This window comes from Dermacentor andersoni, chromosome 1, assembly GCF_023375885.2.
Source record: "Dermacentor andersoni chromosome 1, qqDerAnde1_hic_scaffold, whole genome shotgun sequence".
In the NCBI taxonomy this organism is placed as follows: domain Eukaryota; kingdom Metazoa; phylum Arthropoda; class Arachnida; order Ixodida; family Ixodidae; genus Dermacentor; species Dermacentor andersoni.
Window position 1 is genome coordinate 136,627,447 of NC_092814.1, and position 14,071 is coordinate 136,641,517.

A 14,071-nucleotide genomic window follows, 5' to 3' on the forward strand; every position below is an offset into this window, starting at 1 on the left:
AGGCATTTGATCATCCTGTACGCGCTACCCGTTTTAAGGGTGATTTTCTTGAGCTCCGTATGGTTTCCACCTTTCATATCAATGAAAAAACCCAGTACCCTTATCACGTTGACTCTGGGTATATTGACACCATTTTCTGTAAGTGGATGTATATCGCTTTCCGATAGAGGTTTGCAGCCCTTAGGTCTGCTCCCTTATTCACGTCTACAAAGTAGCAACTGCGATTTATGTGGTGAGCGCCTGAGTCCAGTGGGTTTCAGGTATTTCTCCACCGTCCTGATCGCTTCAGTCAGCGCGTCCTGTATGTGCCATTCACTGCCACCAGCACGCCATACATTGAGATCATCAGCATATATGGTATTGTCAATGTCCTCAATGTTTTTGTGCAGCACGTATCTTTAAATTAACAAATAGATGCTTTGCCTTCTGACTCCTGATTGTCGTCGCCATCAATTTGAAAGAACACTTGTCTGAACACTTGTCGGTATACTGTCGTATACCGATCCGGGAGGAAACATAGCGATGCCCACTGCTTGTCACGCGCACCAGTCGAGACTACTGTGTCAGAAGAGGATTTCTCGTTCCTTGGCATTGTTGACGCGTCACAAATCGCTCAATAACAACGAAATGACCCAGACTTGCTTCCACTTATATAGCGCCTGGAGGGACGCGACGTTCAACTCCCGCGTATTTTCTCTAGAGGGCTATCCTCGTTCTGTATGCGAGGAAATGTCCTCTACAAGAGAAACTTTGAGGACAGCGAGACAAAGTTTTTACGTGTCGTACCCACAGCAATGCGAGAAGAACTTATGCATGCATGTCACGATGAACTGACATCTGGACACATGGCCGTGAGCCGTACATTCGCCAGGATTTGTCTGAAATACTACTGGCCTAAATTATTAGCATCAGTGCAGCACTACGTCAAGACTTGTCGCGAGTGTCGAAGGCGCAACACTCCATCCGTAAAACCGGCAGGCCTCCTCCAGCCAATAGAGCCACCAAAAGCCCCATTCCAACAAGTCGGTATGGACCTCCTTGGACCCTTCCCAACATCATCTTTAGGCAAAAAGTGGATAGTTGTGACCACGGACTATCTGACCCATTACGCAGAAACTGATTCCCTGTACAGTGCAACGGCTGTCGAAGTTGCAAAATTCCTTGTCAAGAATATCGTTCTCAGGCATGGCGCTCCCACAGTTGTTATTACCGATCGTGGAACAGCCTTTACTGCGGACCTATAATGAAATGCTTGTTGCAAATGACACATACTGATCATAGGAGAACTACGGCGTACCACCCTCAGACAAACGGTTTAACTGAACGCCTCAACAGAAGACTGACTCACATGCTTTCAATGTATGTCGACGTTGAACATAGGCTGTGGTACGAAATGCTGCCGTACATAACCTTCGCATATAATACGGCCGCTCAAGAAGCAACACGAGTCGCTCCCTTTGAACTTGTATTCGGCCGAGCAGTGACCACAACTTTTGATGCTATGTTGCCGTTAGATGAAGAAAACAATAACTCATCCGACCTCGATGGTTTCTTGCGAAGAGCCGAGGAGGCACGACAGATGGCAAGGTGCCGAATACGCCGCCAACAACGCAACGACTCCAGCCGGTACAACCAGCGCCTTCGTGAAGCTCATCATCAGCCCGGTGACAAGGTGTGGATATGGACCCCAGTGCGTCGCCGTGGACTGTCTGAAAAGCTTCTGTGCCGATACTTCGGCCCTTGCGAAATACTTCGTCGTATAAGCGACGTCACTTACGAACTGAAATCCGCAGGACACGAGAGCCCAAGACGGCGCAACTCTACGGAAGTTGTGCATGTTGTCCGCATGAAACCCTACCAGGAAAGGTCATGGACAACAACAACAACAACACAAAAAAAAACGTGAAAGCCCACAGCAACCCGTACTTCCTCTCACGCATCGGGCCGATGCGGTAAGGAGGGGGATAATGCCGCGACAACTTGGGCACCTTCAAGTTGCGCGCCCTTCGTATTGGACACTGCACGCCGTACCATGGTGTTGTTCAGCACCAGGCAGCGATCTTCGTGGCACGGGTAGCCGGTTGGACCCGGCTCGCATGCGCCACGTGCACGAGGTGTCTCACGAGAGGAAAGAAGAAGACGGATCGAGCCCAGTTTGAGAAGGCGACTGCCGCGGATTTCTTCACGACCGTAGTGACTTTTACTTGTGGGCGCAAGTTCGCCCTTAATAAATATCGTTGTTTTATTAACATCGTTACAATATATATATATATATATATATATGTGTGTGTGTGTGTTTTTCATTTCATTAAATATTTAGTTGCGAGTTAGCGCTCGTCCTGTCTGCTTCGAGTCTGTGTCCGTGTTCCGTCCTGCTACAATCGAAGGTCATGTCATATATTTGTCGTTATCGCGTCATGCTCATGGGCGACCTTGGCAAGTGAGTGGGATTGCAGAGTGGGGCGATACCAGTATATGTGGCATGTTGTCGAAGCAACGGTAATCTTAGAATGACTACTATATATGTTAATAAATATATCTTCAGAAATACGGTGTGTCGCTTCTTAGCGCGAATGCTAATCGCATTATCACCGACAGTCATCGTCAGGTGAGTTCTGGCATAATTTTTTTCTATTCTCACTGAGACCAACGAACGATCAATTGAAGCACACACCCAATTCCTACAGAACAGTTCAATTCTTAGATTTCTCAGCGACAGTATGAGTCCTCTTTTTCGATGATATATGTTGCCGACTTCGTACATGCCGACTTTTTACATTTGTTGCACGTAACTTTGTTTATGCTCCAACCAGTGCCTTCCGTATGTGGATACTTTATCATCCAGCCCTCAGAATACGTGATCACATAGCTGCTAACGTACTTTTCGCTCGCGGTCTACGCCATCGTGGCGACAACCATGTTATGCCTGACGCTGCACTCTTACCATTACATTACCTAAACATTCATTAACATAAAATGAACACATGAAGGAGTTGACTGCGCTCATGCAGAGTCGATGCCTACACAGTAGTGCGAGTGCTTTTTTGTTTTTGTTTCTCTCTCTCTGGCTTGTAATACGAGGATAAAGGGAATGCAAGTTCAGGCAAATTAATTTCCCCATTCCGAGTCGTTTTTCTGTACACCACCTGAAAGTAGCGACATAGTGGCGTTATGTAACAGTTTATTGCAACAACACGGACAGAAAGAGGCCCGCTCTGTACAGCATTTACAAGTCCAAGGGTATCGTACGGATGGTTTGGCGACCGCATGGGGTGAAACGTCGCTGAGGCATGATTCCCTCAAGGTGCACTCAGTTCTCCTGAAAGCAGGAATGAAAATCCACATTTCACAAAGCTGTAACACCATTGGTTCCTTGTCTGTACAATCCACGCACATTTTTTTTTTCGATTGGGAGGCAACTGCTAGCTTGTGCTGCGACGAATTACAAGCACCATAACGTTAGGCTAGTAACCTATGCACCTGTAGATTGAAGAATAATTTCATTGATGCAATATAGCAGATGTTAAACTTGTTTTCATCCTTAACAAAAAACGTCTAACATGGTTGTGGTAGACTCAGCGAGTTCTACTGGAGCTGGGTTATTGGTTATAGACAGACATTACTACCGCGAGAAAACCAAAATAAATAAGTTACTAACATTTCGCTCCTCAACCTTTCTTAATGCTCTCATTAGCCACGAATGCATCCGTTTTATCTTCACACATGACACAGAGTCACGATGGTAATAGAAATTACACTTGTCAAAGCGTTACTTCGTTGCTAATGATGTTGCATCTGCTTCATTTAATACCCTCGCTACCAGGGTTGTACTAATGTATAGCATACCTAAATGTTTCTTCCTCCCAAAAATCTGTGAGAAACGCTCCACAGATGCACTTCACTTCACAAAAGAGAAAAACTTCACAACACCTTTAAGCCACCTACAGTGTTTGACAACATATTACGATGTATAGAATCTACTAATTCGCTAATGTTCCTTGATCGCAAGTGTTTCAGGTTTATAAAGCAGTGTGCTTTTCATTGTCTTGATATAGCATCCCACTGATCATAATATTAGAATGACGTAAGCGAATCGTACACCACGTGGTGCGTGTAATCTAATCTGCCTTTCGCTGTAGCGCGTAGAGTTGTACTGTTTTCAACTACACGTTCTACTCCTCTGTGACTCGTTCGCATCGCTCTCGAAGATAACTATTTATTCTGATCAGCGAAACTCTTTATGGCAAGTAAAGCCTACAGAGATGCTCAGCAAGGAACGCGTTTGCTATAAACTTAACTAGCCAGAAAAATTAAAGTACTGTTTATAGTTAGCGGTGTGCCTTTTCTTGTTGTGATTATTGTTGCGCAATTCATCCGACACTACATCATGAGATAATACCAAATGGTCCACACCTAGGCACATTTGCCATTTTCACCACACAGAGTTTAAGAAGTGTTTGGGTTTTTATTTTATTTTATGCCACTTGATGAATAACGACCGTCAAACCTTTATTTTATTACTATTTTTATAATGTAACTGTTGGCATTGCGAAACAAATCAATAATGACGTATTATTCCTTTCAAACTTTCACAATGCTGGTAACATCAACACTGTACTTTTTCTCCTTTCCTAAATGTTTCCTTCCCTTTTATATTCCCCCAGTGCACGGTAGTCAAGCGGGTTCAGTCCTGGCTAATCTCCCTGCTTTTAATGTATTATTACCTCTCTCTTTTTCTCCTACTCACACAGTTAGGGTGGATGTCATTGTGTTTCCTCCTAACATATTCGAGTTTTGCGAAAAACGTTTGCAGTCACTGACCAAGTCACGGGTTCCAAACGTCTTTCTTTTCATTTGACCGGGTTCCGAAACGTCTTTCTTTTCGTTTGACTTGGTCAGTGACTGCAAACTTTTTTCACTTCAATGCCTGACCAGACGAATTATCGTCGAAACCTAGACTACATATTCGAGTTTTCCTTTAAGGAATGTGCACTTCTCTCCAAGTTATATTTCTACGGGCAACCAATGACTTGCGGAAAGCCGCTTTTTCTTGGTTGAGCGAGACGTTTACACACAGACGCGTGGAAAGGCAGTAGTTATTAGGCCCTTTCTACAGTATGTCTACCTGTAGCTAACAACTTTCCCCAACCCCTTCCACTGTTAGGACAACGAGCTTACACGTCCGTTGCCCCCCCCCCTCCCCCCGAAGTGCTGAAGTTTGTCTTTCTGTTGTAAAAAAAAAGCTTTCTATATTAGCGCACATACACTTCATATGTCTGTGGCTAGTTGTGGTGTGGCCGATCACTGCCATCCGCCGCCGCCACCACCTGCCTGCCATCCGCCGCCGCCGCCGCCACCGGCTTGCCACCCGCCGCCTCCGCCACCTGCTTGCCATCCACCGCCGCCGCCACCTGCTTGCCATCCGCCGCCACCGCCGCCACCTGCTTGCCATCCGCCGCCGCCACCGTAACCGCCGCCGCCGCCAGTAGCGCGAGGCTTGAGCACATAAATGGTGCTTCCCTTGAATTTGGAGGCACTGCCGACTCCAACACCGCTGAAGCCTCCGCCACCACCGCCACCGCCGCCGCCGAAGCCGCCACCTCCAAATCCACCACCCCCGAAACCACCGCCGCCGCCATAGCCACCTCCTCCTCCACCGGAAGTTGTTTTCGTTGTAATCACGAACCTGTGAAGAAGATTCACATTGGGGTATCTTTTCACAGCGATTTACATAGCTGGTTCAAAGTAATAAGTTACATCTTTTTCAAGGACATTAATCAACATGAGACTATCTATAGGCCCGCGAGATTTCAATAACGCCCTGATTGTCGCAATGTGTTCCTGAAATAAAAAAAAAAAGATTATTGTTGGCCAAGTTGGCCTTGAAGTTTTACACCTGCTGAGTGGGGCATTAGCGCCACAGCTCCGCAAGGTCTATATTCCTAAAATTTCTTTATGCTACTTTTAATGTGAAAGCATTATACGTCCCATTACGCGAAAATCTGGCGTTGTAGTCGGTGGCGTGAACGAATGATGGAACCGAAAATGGCAGATGGCAAAGGGCAAAAACACGTAAACAAATACTCGGATTGGCGACAAATTTCTCAGGGAGGTTCCTGTAAACAAAGTAAAGTAATTCCTTTGAAAAAAGGAAATAGGCAAATTTCGGGCAGCGTGGGAACCGAACTCGGGCTGCGGGAGGTGCGAGACGAGCACGCTTGAGCCGACGTTAGGGCTGCTCCACGGGTCTGGTTGAATAAAGGTGTGCTTAGTGCGTGCGTCGTTGCGCACGTCACATCGCAGCCGTCTGGCTGAGTAAACGTGGGGCATAGTGCGTGCGTCGTTGAGCACGTGGTGGCGCAGCCAATGGGTAGGAGGTGGCGCCACGTCATTAGAGTATAAAATAAAGAGCACTAATGTCCAATTGAACGCCGCTGAGCGGTGCTTCGAATTGTGAACTCCTCGGGGGCAAGCGAGCGCATTGAGACGCTTGGCGCGTTTTCATTTGTCTTTACCGAGGCACAGTTAGAACCCAGGTGATAGTTTGCGCAGACAGGAAACGCTCAGAGAAAAAATCATTTCACCAACAGGACTATAATGCTTTCGCATTCGCGCACATAAACTGTCGTAAGCGTCTCTGCTGATTTTTTTTGTTGTTTTTATGCTAGATGTATTTAGGAATTGCTGGTAGTCTTAGATGAATGCGTAGCCATTGTGAACACTGAAGGAGCTTGCGTCCTAGTATACGTAACTATGGCACTGAGGAAATGCTATCCTATGCCGTTCTTCGTACGCCAAGCATACGCTCGGAGCCCCGGCGACGCGAGTATTGTATATGTAAGAAGTAAGGTAGCTGAAGCTAAATACGTCAGAGCTCTTGAAATTTGGAAAAAGGTAAATGTTTTGCGATGCAACGAACTCTTTAGTGGGAATTAAAAAGTTTCTGCGCAATGACAATATTTGCCAATTACACAACATGAGGTTATCCTATTTTATTGCAGGCGAACATTTAACTTTATTGATCTGATTTTCAAGGGGACTTCTTGCATATGATCTACAAACCAAGGAGATTAAGCAGGTGCAGTATTCTGCACTTCTGGACGTTAAACTGTATGCTGACGCGAGGAGAAAATTTTGAAATAGGAGATAACTATTGGTGTGGTTCATGTTTAAAAAAATACAATGTGCGTTAAATTATCGTTACCGGAATACACCCATAGAAGTATTCTGTGTAGACGACTTAAGAAACAATCGCTATATCGTATTCCAGCATTCCTTGCGTATTGCAATTTGTGAACTTTATGCCAGTGGTGCTTTGGGAATGAGTTGCAACAAATTATGCAGGAATTAAACCGGTAAAGTCCAAGAACAGGTTCGACGAACAGTCTGCAGGAGACTAAAGCCACGTGCAATAACCCGGCAAGGAATCAAATATTGGTGGACAGTAAACCACCTCTGGAAGCAGTGAAGTACGATCATCTATAAAGGATTGAAATAAGACCCAAATAATGAGAAGTAACTTTTTGCACGAAATAAAAATGCTTCTAGCGCATATGTGAGGTACTCTGAGCTCACGAATGACAGCGTGCGGGTATTCTTGAAACGAAATGTACACAATCGCAGCATTCTACCATGACTATTCTGCAAGGCAAGATTTCGGAAAGTTTACAGAAAATTTAGGACATGCGATGTATCGTACGGCTGATGGAAGCAGAAATGATAGCTGAAAGTTTAAGAAAACGGAAGAGGGCAGTGGGCACGTAGATCGTAAACCCAGGCAGCTGACACTGTAGGTGGGACAATAGAAATAAATGCGTTTGACAGGTCAGGCAATGTAAAGAACGGATATCCATTAGCTTAATAATAATAAAGTAATGGGTGCCCAAGAAAAGGTAATGCATGTTTTAAAAAGTAACAGCGATAAACGGACAATGACTTAGGCAAAGAAGAAAAGGACACTGGCGATGACTCAGAATGAGTTTATTTCCAGGAAAACGACATTTATAAAAACGGGTCGAAAGGGCCACAGAGTTTCCTGCAATATACTAGAGGGAACTCTGGCGCTTGAATCGTTGAGTCACCATGGGAGTAATGGAAAGTACATGGATTTCGCTGATCTTCGTGCTTGCTGATTCAGACGTTCTTGTGGCTTTGTTCATTACACTTTTTATGCCTTCATTGTCGTAAATTTCAGAGCCATGTATACTTTTTTAAGTGCGGAAGACGCTACGAACACGCGCAATCACTACTAATTGCAACGGTTCAGCTAGTCTAGGTGGCCAAAGCGAAAAGCGCCAAGCATCTCAAGGCACTGGCTTAAGGGTGTTATATGGCGCTTGTCGATGCATGCGTCTGTGATGTAATGGATTCATTATCGGGCGTCTGGGCTACAGAGGCCCTGTGTTCGAATCCTACGGTCGGACGATTTCAATAACGTTTATTTCATGATTTATTACGCAGTACATCGTTGAAAATGACGAGTTTACAAAGTCACGAAGCCGTTTGAGGTCAGAAGGAGGAAGTTTAGGCAAATACATGTACTTCGCATAATTCCCATGCTCGCTCAAGCGCCCTCATTGTAGCTCCCATAGACACTGGCGCCAGAGTTCCCTCTAGTAATTATTGTATGAAGCTCTATGGACAGGGCAACAAGTACGCGACTGTACATGAGCAGCAGGTGCCATCCTGGTGACGTGTCCAACCGCATCACCACGTGTGGTTCGACACGTCACTAGGATGGCTCCTGCTGCGCATTTACAGTTGCGTACCTGTTGCCCTGTCGGCTCGCGTTTATGTATTGATTGTGCCATTACCGAGAAATGTGCACCCCACACTCAACAAAGAACGCAGGGAGCACAGAGCTGCATACCCAAAATCAAACGGTATACCCAAAATCACGGCCTCCTCGCGCACTAGAGATGCTAGTACGAAGTCGCAATAGCGCTCGCTCGCTGGCACTGGTACACAGGCGAACATAATCATTAGCGATGGCAAAACAGCTATTTGAAATTTTTTGTGACGGAAGAATATCGGAGGAAGCTAGTCGCATATTCCTCGGTAACCCACTTAATAGAAAAATATCCATTATATTAATACCCGTGCACGAATCTGTCCCAGGCAATGAGGCTGCACACGAGCTGGCCCGAGATCTCTACCACCGGGTGGCAGCGGAACAGACCGAAGGCGGGGGAATGCAATGTAGTGTAACCACATATCATAACATGACTGAACATTACGAACTTTAAAGGAGAAACCTCCCACCTCCGGATCGGTCTCTCTCCTACAACGAGGCGTGTATATGGAGGCTATTGCAAGCCGGTAATTACATCTGCCCATTTTGGGTCTATCTTACTCAGAGAGGGGACGAAAATGACGCCAAATGCAAAGATTGCGGCGAGAGGGGTACGCTAGACCGCTTAATCTGAGAATGTGCCGGCTCCGCAGGGATCAGACAATACATAGATAGTAGAGAAGCCTGGAAGGTCTGCCTGTGGAGTGGAGACCCTAAGCTCCAGTAGCAAGCCATCCACCTGGCGGCTGAGACCGTGAAGAAGCAACTTCCCTAGTCCTTATTCTGCGGGACAGTCCCTGATCCCCCCTCGGCCTGCGTGCCGGGGCGGGATCAGACAGCCCCTTTTCGGTGGAAATAAAAGTTCTTCATTCATTCATTCATTCATTCATTCATTCATTCATTCATTCATTCATTCATTCATTCATGCATTCATTCATAAATGTTATTTTCTTCGAAATAAAATTCAGTTGTGAGCCAGCGTCAGTGTCATGTCCTTCTTTGAGTAAGTGCTTGTCCGTTTACAGTTGTTACTTTTCAAAACATGAATTACCACGAACTCGCACAAGTTTTCTTTCTAATAAAGGCAATACAGTCAAGGGCGGCTGAGGATTAGGTGTTGTGACAAGGTAAGATAACTTTGCGTATCGCCATCGCAATGCAACCGCCACGACCTGCAGTGGAATAGAAGCCACGACATGTGCACTGTGCAGGAGAACACATTGGCCACTGAGCCAACACGAACGCTGCGCTAGTACTGTCGACTAAAACAAGAGCTGATGGTATTCTTACCGTATACCGGATGACTACATCATCACTTAGCCTGACAGGCTGCAAATTTTGCAGGCAGCCCTTCTCTGAGAGAATCAGTGAACTGAAATAGTTAGCTGCGCCCAATGGTCAAGGTTAAACATCCGATACCTTTACAATACAGATCGAACCTGAATAGTAGCACTGCCTTTTACATTATTTCCAAATGTGAGTATTTGTGACGGCACAGGGATCGTATGTTCTTTCTGTAGATCGTACGAGTATTATATAGCCACTGTTTCTGTACGTTAAGACCTTACTAACATATTTTTCTCTAACACACAACTTCCAAGTAAAGTGCTTTTCTACTAACCTGTGAACGGCGCCATCTCCACCTCCGCCACCGTATCCGCCGCCGCCACCGAATCCACCCCCGCCATGTCCGCCGCCGCCGAATCCGCCACCACCGCCGCCGATGTCACCGGCGAGCACCATGCCGACCATGGTGGTCACAAAAATCTAAGGCAAGAAAAGTAAACCAGCATGATTTAGTTATAGCACATTTGCATCAGTCTTTTTCCTGCTTTTCTCTCATCATTCTTAGCCTCCTACCCCTGTTCTCCTTGGCCTGTACCGAAGAGGCAACCGGCAATACCCTCTAGTTAAACTCTCCCTTTCTCTACATTTATCTCTTGCGCCCCTTGAATTGTGTGCGCAAATATTGCTCCCTTCGTCCTCTATTTTACCCCCTTAGTCTCTTCCCTCGTGCCGGATAGCGAATCGGACGTGCATCTCGTTAACCTCCCTGCCTTTCTTTGCTTCTCTCTCTGACCATCAGTGAAAGCACAAGATCGTAGCTAAAATTTTCATGCTAGTGCTAATATTAGTACACTAGGGCAGTAGTGCAGTTCATGAAGTGCACCGGCCGGAGTGACCTTTTATAGTGGTTCTGCGAAACCTGCCACGTGCACGCAGTGTTCACTCTCCATTTTATTTCCCCTTTTCCTTATCCCCAGTTGGAGGGTAGTAAACCGCTCCCTCGACTGTTTGACTTGGCCAACCAGACGGCTAGCCGAAGCGTCTAACCCCTTTGATAACGCCATTTTAGCGGGCGTTCTGTTAATTGTCTTTCGAATATGAAACTACTTCTTGACTAGACAATATCTCATCCAGTCATTGATTTCAATCAGCTTAGAATACCTGAGTAATTAACCTCGGTCGTCGCGAGTGATTTCAATTTCCTAATTGTGCGGCGCATTTGGTTTTCTCTGCAACTCATCAACCTCAAGGCGCAAAAGGAAATCGCGAAGTCCCTATACGGGTAATCTAATATTCCAAAATAGAGAACCTTTTCTCTTTAGTGTTCCTTTCACAAATACTGCTTCAGGATAAATAAATTAGATGCACGACAATGCATTAGGCATGCTGCGCCATGCTGCACAGATCAACGCGCACAGATCAAAAGAACAAAGGAGGAGAGCTGAACGCGTGCAGGAAGCTCTACTTTCGTAGGTTAATTATCCATCTGTTGAGAAGAAACAGCTGCGGCAGATAAAAATTGTGCGAACTGAAACGCCTGGTAGCCGGTAGAGGTACCACTGTTGCGCAATATGGGAGGTTACAGGCGGCAATCAGCCAGCAGTCCGGAAGTAAGCGAAGAATACAATGCCCCGCAATAGAAAAAAAAACGAACTGAAGCTAAGACGTGGGTAGGCGGCTTTGTTGTCACGCAGGAAAGGATAATAGCATGGGAAAGTAATTGACATAATGAGAACCGGAATCTCTTCCTTTTTATTTAGACGATATTACAGCCTGCTGTTTCGCGAGTCGACACGGAAACGCGTTGAAGTGGATAAGCGACTTTGCCGCACTTGATGAGTGGTTAAGAGGGCGTGGAAAGGGCAGACGGTCATGGCACAGTATTCAAGCGCGCGAGAGATTCACGCTGGATGCTTTAGAAGCAGCATTATTCACTCTACGCGAGCATCTAATGTGGAGCGAATTTCTTTGCTGTTCTTTTCATAAAACATAGAAGGCATTGTTGGCACTATAACGAAAAACTATTCCAATCTGTTTTCATTCCAATCTCCTGACGTCAAATGTATGAAACTGCCGACGCAAGCATTGCGCGTTGACCCTCAGGGTTGTCTGAACAGCCTAATCAAACGCTCTCCTCGTTTATAAGAGGTAACTTTCGTTTGCTTTAAAAATGAATAAAAGGGCCTACCTTTAGCAGCTTTTCTTATATAATTGACTTACAAGAGGCGAGGAGCAAGCTCTAGGGGAGAGGGCTTCGATGGGGCCGAGCCAATGCAGTTAAAATAGATAACTGGATGAGGAGGGTGGTGCCGGTGTCTGCCAATGGTCCGCTGTCCCTTACTTAGCTTGCGGTGACTGGTCGAAAATCGCGACAGCGTGCAACGGAAGGTTAAGAATGCCGATAAAATGGGCCCTCAGCAAAGAAGAGTTCGCAGAGCGGTGTGGTATACGTGCCGAAAAGGCTCGATAACGTTGTACTGCCACGCAAAATGCTTTATTATACGCAAATAAATCCATGCTATCCGGCAGGTGCGAGTAGCCAGTGCCTCAACGATCGGCGGGCAGCCATCTTCTATTCCTTTTGGAATGGGGCAGTCTCCGGCTATCCAGAAAAAAAAAGTTTCGTTCGGCATATTATTGCATCTTTAACGCGTACACGTCACTTTGACGCGGTGAGCTTTCGCGGTTTGGTGACGTCGAATGACAGACAGGCGAAGTGGGTGTGGTCCGAAAAGTTTTTGACCAATCGTGGAGGGCCGACTGCAGAATTGCAAAAGTTTGGAATAGCTTTACGTTATAGCGCCCGTATAAACACGCTTTTTTCTCAAGTTAATATCTCCTTTTGATTTGCTAAGTAATTGCACGCGGAGCCACATGAGTGGGTCCCATCTGCCGAGGTCAGGCTTCAGGCTTCCGGTCCCACACCGTGAAAGAAAAGACATGTTTGCATGACACAACATTTCTTTTTGTCATAGGATTCAAAATAAGTAATGACATCACATTGCAACTACCAAACAATTGCCGACATCATCGCCATCCGTGCATATTAAGGGCAATATGTACTTATTTTACAACGAAACCAATAAGCCATTTCGAGCAAAACGCGTGCCCCTGGGCGAATGACCAAAACAAAAAATTCAAGATTCCTAAGCCTGCACGAACTGGGAAAGCAGCCCGTAATAGAACAATATGTTGCTTGAATGGTGGCTGGCCGAGCGCGCCATTCACTGGACCGAACGAGCGCTGCTGCAAGCTGAGAACGATGATGATAACAGCATCACTTGCAGTGTAATCGTGAGCAAGTAATCCATGTGGCGGAACCGAACGAAAACATATCGCAGACCTCCCTACAGGCGAGGTATACAACACACACAAGTGTGCACGAGAAGCAACGCACTGACCAGACTCCTCATGGCTGTCCTGGGCCACTGGCAGTCGTAAGGGAATACGTTATGGGGGTCCCGCTGAGGCGCTGCTGCTTCGGGTTGTGGTCGCTGAGGTGCCGAGAGCGCAGCGCCAATGCGACTTCCGCGAGGCTTTTATACGCACATCGGCAGCCATTGGTCAGCAGGCGACCTCTCCTCTTGACGTCTAGAGACGGTGGAGGGGGGAGAAAGGAGCCGCTGATCCACTTTCGCCGGGATGCCGGCTGCTTCCGCCGGAGTAGCATCGCTCACCGCTTCTCGCCCGACTGGCTGCTTCTTCCGCGCGGCGAGCGGAAGAACGAACCGAGAGGCTGGCCTTTGTGCGCATGCAAAAGTGGGTGGTGGCCAGAGAGTGGAAAAACTGGCGAGAAAGAAGAAATAAATAGAGAGACTTCTCGCGGAAAGGGTTCCTTCCGTCAGTCAGCTGCCGAGGAGAACCAGCTCCCAGCTGGGATTGAAAGCCGATGACCGCTTCTTTCGGGGTCGCCCTAACCGTTCTCTGGGTCACAGTTTAATTTATGGACGATTTCTTGCCTACACCTGTACGGACATTCTTTCGGGTGTACTT

General features: G+C 46.5%; 1 protein-coding gene across 1 annotated transcript; it reads right to left on the reverse strand.

Annotated features, from left to right (window-relative positions):
• Positions 1-3,164: 3,164 nt before the first annotated feature.
• On the reverse strand, positions 3,165-13,609 carry LOC129388231 (uncharacterized). The gene is made up of 4 exons (XM_055078369.2): positions 13,480-13,609; positions 10,413-10,558; positions 5,266-5,686; positions 3,165-3,319 (listed from the first exon to the last, which is right to left on the reverse strand). Exons 1-3 carry the CDS (start codon positions 13,489-13,491, stop codon positions 5,302-5,304), a joined length of 543 nt encoding a protein of 180 aa, XP_054934344.1. The 5' UTR covers positions 13,492-13,609; the 3' UTR covers positions 3,165-3,319; positions 5,266-5,301.
• Positions 13,610-14,071: the final 462 nt, after the last annotated feature.